At 36.8% G+C, this 20,680-nt stretch overlaps 1 protein-coding gene across 2 annotated transcripts in view; it reads left to right on the forward strand.

Annotated features, from left to right (window-relative positions):
- LOC138314438 (plexin domain-containing protein 1-like) overlaps positions 1-20,680 on the forward strand; it is an 88,877-nt gene that overhangs the window by 59,866 nt on the left and 8,331 nt on the right. Inside the window, exons 7-12 of one of the 2 annotated variants that reach the window (XM_069254767.1) lie at positions 222-286; positions 667-757; positions 9,318-9,413; positions 10,505-10,647; positions 18,295-18,337; positions 19,967-20,091. In XM_069254767.1, the coding sequence (XP_069110868.1) occupies positions 222-286; positions 667-757; positions 9,318-9,413; positions 10,505-10,647; positions 18,295-18,337; positions 19,967-20,091 (563 nt within the window). Of the gene's footprint in view, positions 1-221; positions 287-666; positions 758-9,317; positions 9,414-10,504; positions 10,648-14,670; positions 14,992-18,294; positions 18,338-19,966; positions 20,092-20,680 lie in introns of those variants that run through there. The other variant, XM_069254766.1, reaches the window with a different exon arrangement.

Below are 20,680 nucleotides of genomic sequence, written 5' to 3' on the forward strand. Positions count from 1 at the left end.
ACAAAACAAATTAAAGATTTCCCTGCTATTGAAATACATTTAATATCCTTTAAAATTTGCGTTTTAAAACAATTGTAAAACCAAAAATTCAGGATGTGTTTTCTTGAAGCAATTATGGTAATAGCTTCTTGTTTGTGTAGGTAAAGTTCTTATTGCTAGTTCAGTTATTACAATTTATGTATTTTGAATTGTTAAAGAAAATTATGTTTCTTTCCTTTCAGCAAATCCATTTGTGTTCCAAACACAATTGTACGAAAACGGAACAATAAAATTTATCTATAAGAAGGTGAGTATGATAATATAATATTTATTCTGGAGAATAAATGTTCTAATACTACACCAATTTCACCACCATTAATCCAGCGCCTTACATGACTTCTCAATGCGCCTATTTTGAGATACCAAAACAACATTTGATAAGATCTTTGTGCCGTCACAATCACTGAAAAGTGGGGCTTATTTCTGGTAAATCCACATCTCATTTTAGTATTGCAGAAACCTTCATATTAACAAGCTACCCAAAGATCATTTAAAAAGAGTCTATAGCATTCTGTTATATATATCATATCAATATTGAGGCCAATCCTGCCTCTTGTGTGACAGTCTTTCCATGGCTTGTTAATGTAAGAAAACTTACAAAGATTATAACTGTGATGTTTTTGACAGCTTCCTCTTACCATCAGCGAGATCAACAGATCAAGTCACCCAGTCAAGATAGGTCTGTCTGATGCTTATTACATCGACTCGTCAGTGAACGGTAAGTCATTGTTGTCCCATTGGTCAATCCTGTCGTCATGGTAACAATAAGTCATGGTGACCTTATTAGTCAATCCAGTCGTTCAGGAACAAAATATAGCTTATTATGTCATAATAATAAATCACGACTTGATATTGTTTTATGACGTATGATGACATGTGATAAGAAGCTGGATTACTGAGGCATTCTGGGATATGATATAGGAAGACAAGAAGGCTGATCTGTATGTACCTCAAGGTAACACAGTAGTTTTGGAAAATGAGCATGCTTCACTAAATATGGTGAAATTATATAAAAAAAAAAGAAAGGAAAATGACTGGAGGTTACGATAGGATCTTAAAACTTATTTTTTTTCTCTGTACGCGATTCTGTCCGATTTCTTCTCACTCTCTGTACTATAAAACTGTGTGTATTGACATAACGACTTCATCGTAAATATTGTGATATTGGTTATCACTTGCCTTATAAAGCTTCCCCAATTCCTACTTCTACACTCGTTAATGTTGGCATACCGATGTTTATTACAGCAATATATACGTCACTATGGCAACAGAAATTAAGTTTTTATAGGCAGATAATTTGGAAATTTAAGACAAACCTATCATCCCCTATGGCGAGTAATGGTACAGTCCATGAACTAGAGTTAAATGATATAGGAGTTCTACATGTTTGATGTGTAGGGGGGAGTAGGTTACTACAATATTGGTGTAGTGAAATCCTAGAAATTATCCAATACAATTTGGCTGAAATAAAACCAGAGTTCTTTATATGTCTTCCATTACAAATTGTTTACATTTAGTATTTGGGTTTCATCGCTAAAAATTGGGTTAGGGTGACTTAAATAAGGCAGAATAGTTACTTTAAACAGTTGTAGATCAAATAAATTCAAGTCCTTCTTAGAATTTCAATAATCATCACAAATCATACATTTATAAAGTTATTAGGGATAATGTTATACAAATGTATAGATTTTTCAATAAATGAAAAGTTTAACTAAGGAGTTGAATGTATGATGCTACCATTGATAATAATGGATAATAAGCATAAAAATTTAAATTCAAATGAGCAGTATTTTTCACATGAAATTTACATATGTCATTTAAAATTCACAAGAAACAATATTTTTCTCATGAAATTTACATTTTTCGTTTCGAAATTCACATGAAACAATATTGGCTGTGTGGTGTTCGGTTTTTATGTAGGGGCGGGCGTTTTAATCTGTTGGATATCCTGTTCACATATCACCTGTTCATCGTTCATGTCTGTTTTGTGTGCTATAGATATTTTCCAGGAAATTGAATGTTTGTCCTTGGCAACAAACTTTTATAATAGATTTTGGCAATTTTTTACACCGGAGTTTCAAAGAAAATTGGCCGCCTTCCCCAGAGACATACTGGTAGAGAAACCACGAGACAGAAACATTACATCTCATCCCACTTTTGATTAACCCGTAATCTGTGCTTCTAGGTAGATCCATTTGTTGGTGATTTCAATGAGTCTCAGGAATACTGTAAGTTATTCTCAGACCGTTCATCACTCCATACAGACCAGGACAAAATGGCTGTCATGAGAAAACATCCAATCAGAATCTGTCACTTAAGATCTACACCTCGCCGTTATTTAGGGCCTTGGTTTAATCACAACTTTAATTTATGGTCCGTTTTAATCAGTAAATAGAACCCAACTTTAAAAATGAAAGATGGCGATTGAAGCTTACGACAGATGAGAATACAGTGAAGAAGTAGGTATAATGCGATAGCTTCTAGCAGGTACATTGATTGAAAGGTTGTCAAGAAGCACTGACAATCTTATTAGAGGTATTTGTTGTGATTTTGTAAAAACATATCAAGGAAAATTGTTTCCTAAAAGCTTGAACAGTTAAAGACATTGTTGTTTGACAGACCTGTTCTGAACACTTTGACATCTAGGAAATGGGGCATTAAAAGTTGGTCTGCTTTGGCCTAATGCTCAAAGGACATTTAATCCCAGAGTTGGAAAGGGCTTTGACTCAAAACTCAAGAGGTGGAAGGAACTTAAGCTCAAATAATAGTGATGGAAGGGACTTGAGCTCAAATCTCAGTGATGGAAGGGGCTTGAACTCAAATCCCAGAAATGAAAACAGGTTGAACTCAAATCCCAGAGGTGGAATTGGCTTGAGCTCAAATCCCAGAGGTGGAACACGGCTTGGACTCAAATCCCAGAGGTGTAAGGGTCTTGAACTCAAATCTCGGAGGTGTAAGGGTCTTGAACTCAAATCCCAGTGGTTAAAGTCTTGCTTGAACTCAAATCCCAGAGTTGGAAGGGGCTAGAACTCAAATCCCAGAGTTGGAAGGGGCTAGAACTCAAATCCCAGATGTGGAAGGGGTTGAGCTCAAATCTCAGATATGGAAGGGGCTTGATCTCAAATCCCAGAAGTGGAAGAGGCTTGAACTTGCCACCTAAATAAGCTTAATTAAATAAATGCAAAAGGTATAATATAGTTATGGGGATTTAAAGGGTTTCAATGCATCTTAATTGGACTGAACATTTCACAGATTTGATGAAAAAAATCTGGTTTATTAAAACTCCTGCAGTACAGTATTAGGTACTATATATAGATCACAATAGGTGAAACATTTGGATGACTGACTAGTATTAAATGTGTAATGGAATCACCGAGCCTGGCATTTAGATACAGATTTTGAGATATGCTAGAAGATTAGTTGTTACTGCTGAGATGGCCAGAGTAATTGGGGAATGTTGTTATCATCCACAGCAACACCTAATCCTGTTAGCTGGCTGTTCTCTGTTTAGTGAAAAATGATTACTAATTAGATTGGGGCAGTAATCGTGTCAGGTTCACTATCCCTTAGATTTGTAAGGAATAGGGCAGAGGGTTCTCTGGACTCTACAGGAATATCAGATAGCTTTGTGGTAACCATGGTGACAGGTGTATGTGACAGATCTGTGTCTCCATGGTGACAAGAGTGTGTGACAGATCTGTGTCACCATGGTGACAAGTGTGTGTGATAGATCTGTATCTCCATGGTGAATGGTGTTTATAACAGATAGGTGTTACCAAGGTGACAGGTGTGTCTGACAGATCTGTGTCTCCATGGTGACAAGAGTGTGTGACAGATCTGTGTCACCATGGTGACAAGTGTGTGTGATAGATCTGTATCTCCATGGTGAATGGTGTTTATAACAGATAGGTGTTACCAAGGTGACAGGTGTGTCTGACAGATCTATGTACCCATGATGACATGTGTGTATGACAGATCTATGTCACCATGGTGACAGGTGTTTAGGACAGATCAGTATCTCCATAGTGACAGGTGTATGTGACAGATCTGTGTCTCCATTTTGACATGTGTGTGTGACAGATGTGTGGTGCCATGGTGACAAGTGTTTGGGACAGATCAATATCACCATGGTGACAGGTGTTTGTGACAGATCTGTGTCACCATGGTGACAGTAGTGGGTGACAGATCTGTGTCTCCATGGTAACAGGAGTGTGTGACAGATCTGTGTCACCATGGTGATAAGTGTTTGTGACAGATCTGTATCACCATGGGGACAGATGTTTATGACAGATCTGTGTCACCATGGTGACAGGTGTTTGTGACAGATCTATGTCACCATGGTGACAGGAGTGTGTGACAGATCTGTGTCACCATGGTGACAGGTGTATGTGACAGATCTTTGTCACCATGGTGACAGGTGTATGTGACAGATCTGTGTCGCCATGGTGATAGGTGTGTGTGACAGATCTGTATCTCCATGGTGACAGGTGTATGTGACAGATCTGTGTCGCCATGGTGACAGGTGTGTGTGACAGATCTGTATCACCATGGTGACAGGTGTATGTGACAGATCTGTGTCACCATGGTGACAGGTGTATGTGACAGATCTGTGTGGCCATGGTGACAGGTGTGTGTGACAGATCTGTATCTCCATGGTGACAGGTGTATGTGACAGATCTGTGTCTCCATGGTGACAGGTGTGTGTGACAGATCCGTTTCACCATAGTTACAGGTGTATGTGACAGATCTGTGTCACCATGGTGACAGGTGTATGTGACAGATCTGTGTCACCATGGTGACAGGTGTATGTGACAGATCTGTGTCACCATGGTGACAGGTGTATGTGACAGATCTGTGTGGCCATGGTGACAGGTGTATGTGACAGATCTGTGTGGCCATGGTGACAGGTGTGTGTGACAGATCTGTATCTCCATGGTGACAGGTGTATGTGACAGATCTGTGTCTCCATGGTGACAGGATTGTGTCACAGATCTGTATCAACATGGTGACAGATGTTTGTGACAGATCTGTGTCACCATGGTGACATGTGTTTGTGACAGATCTGTGTCACTATGGTGACAGATGTTTGTGACAGATCTGTGTCACCATGGTGACATGTGTTTGTGACAGATCTGTGTCTCCATGGTGACAGGATTGTGTCACAGATCTGTTCAACATGGTGACAGATGTTTGTGACAGATCTGTGTCACCATGGTGACATGTGTTTGTGACAGATCTGTGTCACTATGGTATGACAGATCTGTGTTTACTATACCTGAGGTTACACTATCTGTCTATTTCTGTAGCAGGGCAGTCCATTGATGAACAACATAGATTCGAATGACAGTGGATACATAGATGATACAATGTGTAACAAATCTATGTGATCGTTGTGATTGTTATGTGTGATTTCTCGCCTCAGTACAGGCAAGGTGACATTTTGTACCTAATCCATCCTAGCCTTGTTGTACACTGGAGTCACATTCCTCCCATATCATAGACAGGTCTAAAACTGTCATGGTGACTATCTACCTGACACCCAAGTGTCTCCATGGTGATGTACTGTAATGTCTGTGATATCTGAGCTGTCCCAGTGCGATGTATGGATTAAGTTGTTAGATGAGGATGTGAATTTCTATATGTTAGCAGAGATTGCCAGTATTACAGAATTACTGTCAGTGGAAGACACCCACTATTTATATAGACAACCATTTCTCACAAATACTCAAGGGTCAATTCTTTGGGTATATTAAGGTTGATTTTATGTCAGTTTAGTTCATGGTCATCACGGTCAAATTTGTAAACTTACCAGTACTTTGTCTAGCTCCCACATTTATGGATATGGTGACCTTGACATTGACCTTTGACCTATCTATGGACAACTTGTGTAATGGATTCATAACCACTGTTGGTAAAATGATAAATAGATCTGATTTTGATGTACGGTATTTTCATTGCATCTGTATTGAAATTGTTTTATTAGGAACAGCAAGAAATAACGGAACAGAACAAAAGTATTCTGACTATTCTGAAGGTACTTCAGCATGGAGTTCGTCAGTTCCCGTCATAAACATGTAGCATCACAGCATGTAGAAAAAAATGATAAAAATAGATTTTTTTTTGTCAATTTGTACTAACACATGTGATAAAGCATGATGCTGTTTGATTTTTCAAATATATTTCAAATATAACAGTGTTCATTGATTATAGTTGAAGCTAGTATATTGAACAATGCAAGTGTCTTAGTTTTTTTTAATGATGACATAGGATCGATTCATCTGATTATATATTGCATTTGTTGTCACAGGAGATGTAAAAAAAAAAGACGTAAAGATAAAAAAATTAACCCAAACTATCATCAACATGTGATCTACTGTGCACCCAACAAATTGTGCATGTTGTCTAATGATCCAAGTGAAATAGATATAAGTGTGTGCTTAGTTTACATGATAGGCATGCATTAGGTCATCAAACTTGATAAAAAGTCACTGAAGCATGACAATTTCAGATATGGAACCTGCAGCATTGTCAATCAAGCATGCACATATAATGATAATTCCCTTGCCCTGGTATGGTTTCTGAATAAGAATTATCTGAATATCATATTTTATATTAAGACTGTATGTTTACACAAGATGATAAACAATTTTATGTCTTGTCCGATTTTGTTCTAGATTTGATCATTTTTTAACTACAAAAAACACTCCACATAATTACTGCTATGGATTAGTCAGTAAAAGGAGTACATGTATAATGACTGGCTAATTTTGAAATAAGATAGAGGGCTTTGATTGGCTAATCCTGGGACACTGTAGAGATTTGATCGGTGAATCCTTGGATGTTGGAGAGAGATTTGATTGGTTAATCCTTGGATGGTGGAGAGAGCTTTGATTGGCTAATCCAGGGACATGGTAGAGATTTGATTGGTTAATCCCTGGATATTGGAGAGAGATTTGATTGGTTAATCAGTGGACATTGTAGATTTGATTGGTTAATCCCTGGATGTTGGATAGAGATTTGAATGTTTAATCCCTGGATGTTGGATAGAGATTTGATTGGTTAATCCCTGGATGTTGGATAGAGATTTGAATGTTTAATCCCTGGATGTTGGATAGAGATTTGATTGGTTAATCCCTGGACATTGTAGATTTGATTGGTTAATCCCTGGATTTTGGAGAGAGATTTGATTGGTTAATCCCGGATGGTGATTGGTTAATCCCTGGATGTTGATGAGATTTGATTGTTAATCTGGATTTATTGAGAGAGATTTGATTGGTTAATCCCTGGATGTTGGATAGAGATTTGAATTGTTAATCCCTGGATGTTGGATAGAGATTTGATTGTTTAATCCCTGGATGTTGGAGTAGGGTTTCATTGGTTAATCAGTGGACATTGTGAGATTGGTTAATCTTAGAAATATGATGTTAATACTATAAATATTTGATTGGTTATCCTGGACATGGTAATTTCATGGTTAATATCCTGAAATGGTATAGACTTCATGGTTAATTATCTGAACATGTACAGATACTCATTGGTTAATTATCCTGGAACATGATTTGATGTATATTCATTGGTTAATTATCCTGGAACATGGTACAGATATTCATTGGTTAATTATCCTGGAACATGGTAAGATACTTCATTGGTTTAATTATCCTGGAACATGGTAAGATATTCATTGGTTAATTATCCTGGAACATGGTAAGATATTCATTGGTTAATATCCTGGAACATGAAGATACTTCATTGGTTTAATTATCCTGGAACATGGTACAGATTCATTGGATATCCTGGAACATGGTACAGATTTGAATGTTTAATCCTGGAACATGGTACAGGAGTTAATTATCCTGGAACATGGTACAGATATTTCATTGGTTAATCAGTGGACATTGTGGAGATTTGATTGTTTTTTACTGGGATACTGTAGAAATATGATTAGTTAAATTTTGAACGTAGTAAATATTTGATTGGTTAATCCTGGAACATGGTACAGATATTTCATTGGTTAATTATCCTGGAACATGGTACAGATACTTCATTGGTTAATTATCCTGGAACATGGTACAGATACTTCATTGGTTAATTATCCTGGAACATGGTACAGATACTTCATTGGTTAATTATCCTGGAACATGGTACAGATCTTTCAAAGACTCACCATTGATACAAAGATATTCTCAGGAATTGGAGAGACTGAAAATTAATACAGATATATTCTCAGGAATTAAAGATTCAAAAGAGATATTCTCAGGAATTACAGACTCAACATCAATACAGATATATTTTTAGGAATTACAGACTCAAAATAATTACAGAAAAACTGCATGATTAACAAACATTAACATGTTAGCATGTTGACTTGCTCTCCTTTCTAATGTTGACTGATCCCCTGGGGATCAGTTAACACACACTGTGTCATGGAATAAGAGGCCATCAGGACTGTCTAAACTAAGGCAAGAGCTTTCTCACATGTTAAATCACATAAAAGTACAAAAATCTCTCCTGTGTCTCCAAAGTAAACTAGAATTCGAAGAAGTGCTGATGAATATGTTTTTCTCTGATCCCAGTACATACTGGATTATCTGATGTCTGGTGAAACCATTTGGAAAAAATTAGTACGGAATAAAAGTACATAGGCAGGTGCCTATGGTAGGCTTCATTCTGGATAAGGCAATAGTTTATACCCATGGGGTCTGGAGGAACAGAATGGAATCAAAATGATGTACCAACGTTATTTGATTGCATCTAATTTTTTTTTTTTGTCTCATGCCAAACTAGTTCTAATGGCAGATCAATTTTACATTTTTATGGCGTTTTACGATTTTGTTTATGATTTCTAGTCTGATATATAGGTAATCAAGACCTTGTTTAAACTTGCTACAACCATGATTTTTCCCTTAATTATATTTACAGAAATGTTTATATTGTCATAAATTCAGATTACGTGGAGCAGCCCATTTTCCTTTACTATGTCAGAGACTGCTTTTCTGTAGTTAATTCAAGACATGTTTACTCGTAAATAATTACATGAAAAATCATTAATATGCTAGTTTCCAATAGTAAGCTTAGAGTGAATTTTCAACAAAATACAGCTTTTAGCTACTGACTTAGTCGTTTCCTTACATGATATATTATGGACTATATGTATATTATTTCAGCATTTATTCTATCAATTTCTTAGATAAGTGGTCGGAAATCAGAACCATGTTTAAACCTTATACATGTTACATGTGTGCTGTGTATCTATTCATTATGTCCCTGTCTATTTTCAGGTAAAAACAGGAGAACTATTTATGAATACCACCGAGTTGAAGTGGACACAACTTTGGTGAGAGAGGGAACTGTGGTCATTCTACATCCAAAGAAAAGTGAGTATAAACATACCCTGATACACAACACTTCTTAAAATGTCCTAATATACCAAAGGAGATAACCTTGTATTTCTTTTTATCAGGTTTAGAAAAGACTAAATTGAACTTTTTTTAAGTCCACCCACATTTCCTTTTTTATGCATACCATTACTTGACCTTAACCTATGTGTAGTATACTGACATATGGTCTCTATGACCTTGACCTATGTGAAGTGCTCAGACATAAGGTCTCTATGACCTTGACCTATGTGTAGTGCTCAGACATAAGGTCTCTGTGACCTTGACCTTTAAGTAGTGCTCTGACATAAGGTCTCTGATCTTGACCCATATGTAATACTCTGACATAAGGTCTCTGTGACCTTGACCTTTGTTTAGTGTTTCTACATAAGGTCTCTGTGACCTTGACCTTTGTGTAGTGTTTCTGCATAAGGTCTCTGTGACCTTGACCTTTGTTTAGTGTTTCTACATAAGGTCTCTGTGACCTTGACCAGACATGTAGTACTCTGACATAAGGTCTCTGTGACCTTGACCTGTGTTTAGTGCTCTGACATAAGGTCAGTGGCTTTGACCTAAATGTCAAAAGTTAAATAAGCACAATTTTGGCAAAAAATGTTTGTCCCAAAATACCCAACTCTGTAGTGTCAAAGATATGGTTATAAAACTAATGAACCTATATGAATACAAATAAGCAAATATGTTATTTCTCTCCCTCCAAACATGGAATTACTGTATTCAGTAGAATTTTTTAGATGTATGATAAGATGACATTTGGTGGAGCCCAAAGATTCTTCTGTTATGATTTTGTTGGTGAAGCCTTCTGCTATGGTGTTAGCCACTAACAGGGACATAGTACTGCTACATAGAGAATGCTGAATTTTGAGAATTTCAAGAGGCCCTAATGGTTTCAAAGTTGTGAAATGCAGTTATTTCTGGCTGTAAATATCACCAAAGGTCACAGAAAAAACTAAAACACTACAGAGAGGCTTTAGATGTTGTTTTGGAGATTAAAGATGATTTCAATGAATAAACAATGGAATGTGTGGTAGATCATTTGACTTTATGTATTCTTACATATTTTTCTCCATTAGCCTGTAACCTGCTTACGGACTGTGAGACGTGTGTGACCGATGAACTTGGATTTGACTGTAAATGGTGTGGAGAGGTACAGCGATGTTCTGATGGTGTGGACTGGAATCGGCAGACCTGGAGAGACAATGGATGTACGACAAAGGTAGGTAACATGTGTGTTACTTCAGAGTGTGGTTGTCCACCATGTCGGCTTTATAACATTTCACGGAATAAAACTGAAGTGGTTGATATTTCTCTTATACACCAACACCCAAAGTATAAATTCTACACCAGCCAATAGATTGTTACCCTGTCACCAACAAATAGGTCGTTACCCTAGTGTATCCATCTGTAAAATGTTACTCATTGCCTATCCAACACCTGAATTGTTTGTCAGTATCTGTTACAGAAATTTTTACCCTGTATCTGTGAAATCAAGTCACTCAATACTACCCTATTTAATACCAATATATTCTTAAATAAATTTTCGACATGGAAAACACAACTTCAGACACGAAATAATATATTAACATACCTTTATTTCACTATGAACGTGGAAAATGCAGTCAGATATCACCGATGTCGTTTTGCCTGTCCAGTAAAATCTAGGTCAAAAGCACTCATATTCCCTTGTAACAAATTTTGTATGCATTCATTTCACTTTCTGGTGATATTTTCCCATTGCAAATACAAATAGGCTATCTCTGATAACTCTTTCATTAATCCAATCCAACAGCTAAGCGAGGAATCACACTTTTTTTTATCCAGCACTCGACTCTTATTCGCATAATCCGCCATATTGTAATTGATGATGGGTACCTTTTTGGTGTACTCGCCCTTACCCGATACTACACTGAAATTCTGTACTCAGACTCTGTATAAATTAAGTTTCACGGTTTAGGTTCTTAGAAGAACCTTTATTTGAGATGCATATATCATTAATTGAAGAATCTACCCTGCTTTAAACTCATTGTGATTACAATATTAACTGTACATGTCTCTCACATTAATTTACACAAATAATAGCCTCTAAATTCTTGTAAGGACACTATCTTGCTATGGATTAATTTCAAGTTTATAATATTGTACTAATAACAAGATCTCTCCAAAACATTGTTTTATGTTTCATTGTATGCTCAATTGATTTACTTATGTTGTACATATATTCAAATACTTATTAATATTACCAACTCTGTTATCCCGATATATAATCTAAATGATTTGTTATTGTTTTGATAATCGAATACATTATTTCAATTATAGTAATTTGATAATACATGTTGTTTGCATGTACTTGTGGATTATGTAGAATGCATGATAGTGTAGTTTAATAGGGTATATATGGGTGTGCATGCTAATCTTTAGTGATGTCTGATACTCCAGGATACATTATTTCATCAAACAGTAGTTTCATTGAATCTTTAGTGATGTTTGATACTCCAGGATACATTATTTCATCAAACAGTAGTTTCATTGAATCTTTAGTGATGTGTGATACTCCAAAGGACTTCAATAAATCTTTAGAATCACTGTACTGGTTTTTTTAGGTCATCTGACCCGAAGGGTCAGGATGACCTATAGTCGTCATGTTTCGTCCGTCGTCGTCGCCTTGCGTTAACTTTTCACATTTTGAACTTCTTCTCAAGTTCTACCAGTGCGATTTAGCTGAAACTTACATGAAATGATTCTGACATGGTCCCGACCAAGTGTTGTTATTTTTTGGGCCAATCCGAAATCCAAGATGGCCGCCACAGCCGCCATCTTGAAAAACATTTTGATATTCTCCTCAAGTTCTTCTGGTGAGATTTAGCTGAAACTTGCATGAAATGATCCTGACATGGTCCCGACAAATCGTTGTTATTTTTCGGGTCAATCCAAAATCAAAGATGGCCGCCACAGCCGCCATCTTTAAAACACATTTTGAACTTCTTCTCAAGTTCTACGGTGTGATTTAGCTGAAACTTGCATGAAATGATCCTGACATGATCCGACAAAGTGATGTTATTTTTTCGAGCCAATCGGAAATCCAAGATGGCCCTCACAGCCGCCATCTTGAAAACACGTTTTGAATTTCTTCTCAAGTTCTACAAGTGTGTTTTAGCTGAAACTTGCATGAAATTATCCTGATATGGTCCCGACAAAGTGTTGGTAATTTTCGGGTCAATCAAAAATCCAAGATTGCCCCCATCTTGAAAACACATTTTGAACTTCTTCTCAAGTTCTACTGGTGTGATTTAGCTGAAACTTGCATGAAATGATCCTGACATGGTCCCGACAAAGTGTTGGTATTTTTTGTGTCAATCTGAATTCCAAGATGGAAAGCACATATTGAACTTCTTCTCAAGTTCTACAAGTGCGATTTAGCTGAAACTTGCATGAAATGATCCTGACATGGTCCCGACGAAGTGTTGTTATTTTTCGGGTCGATCCGAAATCCAAGATGGCCGCCACAACCGCCATCTTGAAAACACATTTTGAACTTCTTCTCAACTTTTACCGGTGCGATTTGGCTGAAACTTGCATGAAATGATCTTGACATGGTCCCGACAAAGTGTTGTTATTTTTCGGATCGATCCAAAATCCAAGATGGAAGCCACAGCCACCATCTTAAAAACACATTTTGAACTTCTTCTCAAGTTCTTCTGGTGCGAAACACGCACCTCGCACAACTTACACGCAACACACTGCATACATGGGAGGCCGTCCTTACATGACCATAGCTGTTAATTGGACATTAATTAATCAAACAAACAAACAAACTGGTGCGATTTGGCTGAAACTTGCATGAAATGATCCTGACATGGCAAAGTATTGTTACATTTCTGGTTGATCCCAAATAGAAGATGGCTACCATGACACTATATCTAATTAATTTCCTATGTATTAAGGCCCTTGGGCCTCTTGTTTGAAATAAAATTTGTTAAAATGATCCTGACATGATCTTGACATAGTGACACCATATATAATTAATTCCACCATTGCCAAGGTAGTCAGATGACCGTTCAGGCCCTTTGGGCCTCTTGTTCTCTATTGTTATCCTGTACTAGTTGTTTAAACAACTTCTCTTCAATAACCAGGACATCTTATTTCATCATCTGCATACATAGTAAAAGTCATAGCAAGTATTGTCACATGCATGACCTTGACATAATTTCTTACACAACATGCATTAGAACTTTGCAAGTTAGCCAAATGGTCCAAATAACTAAGGCGCTGTACTCTACAGTATGCTTGTTCAGTCATACAAGTCTTTTCACTCAAGTTAAGAATAAAAATATTTTGAACTATGCAAAAATTCTAGTGGCCCAATAGACCAATATACACTTATTTGAACTTTTGTTAGTAAAGGTTGCATGAGACATTAGCTTTGCTCAAACAGCCTTTGATTTGATACATAAAGACATCATCGTCCTTATTTCTGTACTTTTCTGTGCGTAAAGGTTTAGCCTTTGCTTTTCTCAGTCTCTATTTTGGCATTAAACTTTACATACAGCTCATCAAGTTGTTTCTGAAGAGTCCCACCAGTAACATCTTCAGACTTTCTCTTGTCATAGCAGCTTACTAATGCACTACCCAAGGTATTTATAAATGATACCACTGCATTCTAGATACTGTATTCGACTCAATAAGCACCCATGTACCATTAAACGCCCCTCCCCCTTTTTAAGGCCTCAATTCCAATTGCTTGGGCATTAATAAAGACCAAAACTACACAAAACTGTATAGGCTTACAATAATTTTGTCTTATTCACCAGCTTTTCATATTTGTCAATTTTCAAAACGCCCTGGGCGTGTATCTGGTCGAATACGGTAGGTCAGGAGTAATTATCATAAAGAGAAATCTGGTTACATTGGCATTAGTTTTGTTCAGAACTTCAATTACCGTATTCGACCCAATAAGCACCAAGGACATTTAAAAAATTGGGAAAATGAAAAGGTACTAAAGAAGAGCACATTATTGCAAACCTAGACAGCTTTTGTCTTTATTTATGCCCGGGGCAATTGAAATTGAGGCCTTAAATGGAGAAAGGTGTTTATAGGGATATGGGTGCTTATGGATTGAATATGGTATATTCTATTAAAAGCCCGTCTATAAAAGTTCCTTAGATACCATGGTTACCAGTAATAGTAAATGTTATTATTTTTGGGTTATTCTAAATATTTATTTTTTTATCGTCAACCATAGGGCTTTGATAATGTCACTATGTGCAATTCTACCGCGAATACAACTCAAGTGCCATCAGTAGTAACCACGACGATGCCACAATCTACAGTGCCACCCGTCGTTACAACAACCCTACCCCGAGTTAGCTCTAAGGGAACGAGCCCACGGCCACCCGTGACATCCTCTGTGGTCAACTCATCCATTACCGTAGTAACGTCTCCAGCCAGTGTTAAGGCAATAGTGTGTGACAGGGTAATCGTCTCACCATATATAGACATGAGATTAACAGCTAACATGCCACTTGTCTTTAACCCTATACAACTATAGACACCCCTGATCTTAAACTAGAAAAGATTGTTGTCTAAAGTTAATGGTACTGTGGTGTTTTGTGGTTTCAATATGGCCTTTTTTGCTCGCCTCTTGAAGAGAGGGGGCTTATGGAATCACTTTGGTGTTGGCGTTGGAAATCCCAGCTAGGTGAAGGTTTTGGTGCAAGTGTTGTAATATTGTGATCTGTCACAACTGATATTGATATCTACAATCATTTTGGATTATAATTGCTGCTATGGATGTGGACGAATCCTGGATTTTGAGAATTTCAAGAGGCGCAATGGGCCAAACTAGCCAGGTTAAGGTTTTGGTGCAAGTGTTGTAATATTGTGATCTGTCACAACTGATATTGATATCTACAATCATTTTGGATTATAATTGCTGCTATGGATGTGGACGAATCCTGGATTTTGAGAATTTCAAGAGGCGCAATGGGCCAAACTAGCCAGGTTAAGGTTTTGGTGCAAGTGTTGAAATATTGTGATCTGTCACAACTGATATTGATATCTACAATCATTTTGGATTATAATTGCTGCTATGGATGTGGACGAATCCTGGATTTTGAGAATTTCAAGAGGCGCAATGGGCCAAACTAGCCAGGTTAAGGTTTTGGTGCAAGTGTTGAAATTATGTTATCTGTCACAACTGACGTTGATTTCTGCAATGATTTTGAATTATACTTGTTGTGATGGGTCTGGACAATCATTTAAAGGAGACAAATACTGGATTTTGAGAATTTCAAGAGGCCCCACAGGCTGTTAAGTTAAGTAATATAATGACATAGCTATATTTTATAATACAATGTACTGGTAAATTACGAGGAACCTGAATTAAATCAACAGAATTCCAGAGGCGAGCTTTGCTGTTCTCAAACAGCTCTTGTTTACTTAATCACTGATCATATTCGTCTTGCACCTTGTAGTTTACTTGTAGTTATTCTTTTTTGTATTTGTCACCTGTTTATTTAGGAAATCTGTCAATCCTGACCAACTAATATGAAGAGACTGACCCTCTAAAAAGGTCAAAGTTCATGTTACTACATATGAATATCATCTTTCGATATAGGTCACGTTTCTAAATGGTCACTGTAAGAGTCACCTATCTGTTGTCCTCTCGGAAGGAGCCAGCTAATCCTTACACAGCCTTACAATAAAAGTCACATTTAACACAATCTATTAAAAGGCAACTTCTACAAATGACACCTGTCTATCAAGACCACCTCTCTATAAAGTTTACCTGTACATCAAGACCAACTTTGAGTAATTGAATGATTGACAGTTTTTGAGTAATTGAATGATTGCCAGCTGTCAATCAAATGATGTTGGGTGTTTCCAAGCACAAGGTGTGGCTACATATTGCCTGGCGATTGGTCAATTCCCATCCTGTGTGTTCTGTTTGCACAGCCAATCACCATAAGTAAAATTCCCATGACAATCACGGTTTCACTGCAGAATCATTTACTTTAATTTGATCACATAGCTTCCTCTGTTATAAAAAAAAAATCGTAAAATTCAATGAAATCCACATAAAATACATGCATGGTCCCAGGTGTATGTCACTTGATTGATTTACCCCTGGGAAAATAAATCATAAATAATGAATATTCATAAAATTGAACACTATTAGTAATCAGAATTTATATGTAAGACATTAAGAAAAACCAATATGATATTGATCATTGGTGCCTGACCTCTTATGCACATGCTTGACCCCAGAGAGTCAATCGAGCATGAAAAGGGCATGTTAGCCACCACACAGACAGGACAATGTTGTAGCAGAAACAAGTCCATGGTATGAAACATTTATAATACAAAAACAATGAACACAATTAACAAAGTGTAATTGAGAAAAATAAATAAACATAAGTCATGTCAAAGTTAAGATAAGTATTGGTATTTGTACAATATATACCAAGTGTACCAAATTAAACCTGAAGTTTGTTTAGAGACATAGAATTTGATTGGTTGCGCCTCAATGTTTGGCAGAACCAATCAAAATAGGAGGATTTGAGGGATGAATTATACTTGATACTGCAACAAAATTGGCCAATGAAATAAATGATAATGTTCCCAGGGATTGAGTAAGTGATAGTGCATTGTAACACTGGGACTGAGGATGCATGAAATAAAGCGTTAGGTCTTGTTAGGTTAGCAATGAATGTGGAGGGACATTAGCATTTCTAGTACCCAACCAGTACCAAGAATTCTCTTGTGTTCATTTTAAACCTGTCCTTATCTTGTCAGGATGGCTCAGTTTCCTGTAATTCTATATAGTTACTGAAACTTAAGAAAAGGGGAAAAAACTTTTGATCTAAAGAACTGGTTCCGTATTACATTAAACTTAGTGTGGAGATTGTATTTTAAAGGATCGATAGGTAGAGCAGTTTACCTTCTATGTTCTTTTTATCTTAAATTTATATTTCGCATTACTAAAATGCTTCTATTTGCTATGGCTGGTTTTCCTTTCAAAAGATCTAGCATTAAATAGCACGTAAATCAAGGAGTCAAATTGTATAAAGCAAATGCAATTTGAGAATTAAGGGTTGAAGACTCAGATTCTCATAATTAATCATTATAGATATTCCTCTAACATTTTTTATCTTTTTATAATCTAAAAGCTTTTTACTAAAATTTATTTTTTCTTTCTTCTTCTGCACCTTTGGACACTTAAACTAATTTTGTGTTAATTCAATTTACAATGTCTATACATTGTATTCAAAATAAAATAAGTCATTATCAGAGTTAAAGAGTTCAACCAAGGGCAGTAACTCTTTATAACTTCTCTGCATTTCATTTAAAATTTTGAGGAAGTTATTCTATGTTATTAAGGAAAATGATGGTCATTGTATCATAAGTACTGGGAGCTTGGTAACATAGGAGATCAGGATCGTATAAAGGATAATGTCCTGACATAGGCAGGACGTAATAGGGATGAAAAAAATATTTCTTTAGAAGTGATGAGCTAAAAATCTTAATAAAAAATAATTTGAATTGATGGAGACTAATAATTCAAGTCTGCAAATCAAAACCAGAGTGATATCATACTCTATATAGATGACCTGGTGTTAGGAATGATGCTTGGAGTTTTTCGATGTAGATATTTCAGAGTTTTTTTTGCATGAAAATTTATGAAGTATAATATGTGAATGAGGTTTATTATTTTGCATGTGGGGTACATAAGGATTATAAACTCTATTCACATAGGTCCTGTTGATGGTGTTTTGTCCATGAATGGAAGTGATCACTGACATGTTTTAGTTATCTCCCCTTTTGATATACATGTATAGGTCCTGATGAATCTGTTTTTATTCCACAGGCTGGAAATTCAAACTGTGACCTCCTAAACAACAAGAATAAAGGTATGTATCAATCATTCTAATTATCATCGTTATAAACATTGTGATAGCTCTAATTGTGATTTTTTTCTGTACAAATTTTGCGTTAACAGTGATTATGATTTTTTATACCCCATTTTCACCGAAACGGGGGATATTAATTTGAGTCTGTCTGTCCGTCTATCTGTCTGTAACGCTTGGTTACCGTGCAATAACTGCCATAAATCTTAACTTGGTCACATGGTTAAATGTGCCAAGGGCTCGGATGAGTATGCTTGGCACTTTCATCGGACCCTATTGGGCGGAGTTATGGCCCTTCAATTAACAAAAAACGGCATTTTCGACTGTTTCCGTTTAATAACTCTTGCAAATATTACCAGATTTCATCGAAACTTGGTAACATATTTAAATGTCTCAGGGCCTTGGCCAAGTAACATCTGGACTTTGATTGAACTATATTTGGCGGAGTTATGGGCCTTTTATTACCGAAAAAGGGGGATTCCAGGAATTTGCTTGTTATGTCACAGATTTTTTGTTTGACGTTGTGATATCTGTGATTTTTTAGGTCATCTGACCGTGCGCTGTGCGTTAACTTTTCACATTTTGAACTTCTTCTCAAGTTACACCAGTGCGATTTGGCTGAAACTTGCATGAAATGATCCTGACATGGTCACGACAAAGTGTTGTTAGTTTTCAGGTCGATCCGAAATCCAAGATGGCTGCCACAGCCGCCATCTTGAAAACACATTTTGAATATCCTCTCAAGTTCTGACAGTGCGATTTGGCTGAAACTTGCATGAAATGATCCTGACATGGTCCTGACAAAGTGTTGTTATTTTTCGGGCCGATCCGAAATCCAAGATGGCCGCCACAGCCACCATCTTGAAAACACATTTTGAATATCTTCTCAAGTTCTACCAGTGCAAATTGGCTGAAACTTGCATGAAATGATCCTGACATGGTCCCGACAAAGTTTTGATATTTTTCGGGTCGATCTGAAATCCAAGATGGCCGCCACAGCCGCCATCTTGAAAACAAATTTTGAACTTCTTCTCAAGTTCTACCAGTGCAATTTGGCTGCAACTTGCATGAAATGATCCTGACATGGTCCCGACCAAGTGTTGTTATTTTTCGGGTCAATCCGAAATCCAAGATGGCCGCCATCACATTTTGAACTTCTTCTCAAGTTCTACCTATGTGATTTGGCTGCAACTTCATCTGACATGGTTTGACAAAGTATTGTTACATCTTTGATTGATCCCAAATCGAAGAAGGCTACCATGACACTATATCTGAGTAATTTCCTACATGTTAAGGCCCTTGGGCCTCTTGTTTGAAATAAAATTTGTTGATGGAAATGGAAAATGATCCTGACATGGTCCTGACAAAGTGACACCATATGAAATTAATTTTACTATTGCCAAGGTAGTCAGATGACCGTTAAGGCCCTTATGGCCTCATGTTTTGTTAAAGATTTTTCGTAAAACAATTTGATAGCTGTGATGTTTTTCGTTACAGATTTTTCGTTAGGCATTGTGATAGCTGTGATATTTTTCGTTACAGATTTTTCGTTAGGCATTGTGATAGCTGTGATATTTTTCATTACAGATTTTTCGTTAGGCATTATGATAGCTGTGACATTTTTCATTACAGATTTTTCGTTAGGCATTATGATAGCTGTGATTGTGATATTGTTGATCCTGATAGGCAGTATCGGAGGCTGGGTGTTCTACGCCTACAAGAACCCACAGTCCTCATCAGGCATGTGGCTCATAGAGGTAAGTCAGGGATGGGGTCATTAAGTCAGGGGTCATGTCATAAGCTATGAGGTCAAATTGTAGGGTAAAAGGTCATGTTACTAATATTAAAATCAGGTGGCAAATCATAAGGTTTGCACAGTTTAGGATATTTGCTCACAAAAGGTCAGGTTGTCTTTAAGGCATGTGGTCATGTGAGGTCAGAAGTTACAAGGTCAATCTGTAGGTTTACAGACCTCTACATGCATTTAATACTGTCCTTTAATGTATTTATGTCATCTGTAGGTTTACAGACCTCTACATGCATTTAATACTGTCCTTTAATGTATTTATGTCATAGTCAGTTTGTAGGGTTGGATTTCAGATCATTAAGTTAGGGTCAGGTTTTAAGGTTGGGGTCGGGCTGTAAGGTCTGGTGTCAGGTTGTAAGGTCGGGTGTCAGATTATAAGGTTCGGGCCAAATTATATGGTCAAATAACAGGTTAGAGTCTGTTAAGGTCAATTAAGCAGTGAACGTCTTTCAGTTGACATTCATAGCCAATATGAATGCAAACTGGACGTTCAATGCTTATATTTACATTTGGTTACAATTTTATGATGAAATCCCAAA

Source organism: Argopecten irradians, chromosome 2, assembly GCF_041381155.1.
Source record: "Argopecten irradians isolate NY chromosome 2, Ai_NY, whole genome shotgun sequence".
Lineage (NCBI taxonomy): Eukaryota > Metazoa > Mollusca > Bivalvia > Pectinida > Pectinidae > Argopecten > Argopecten irradians.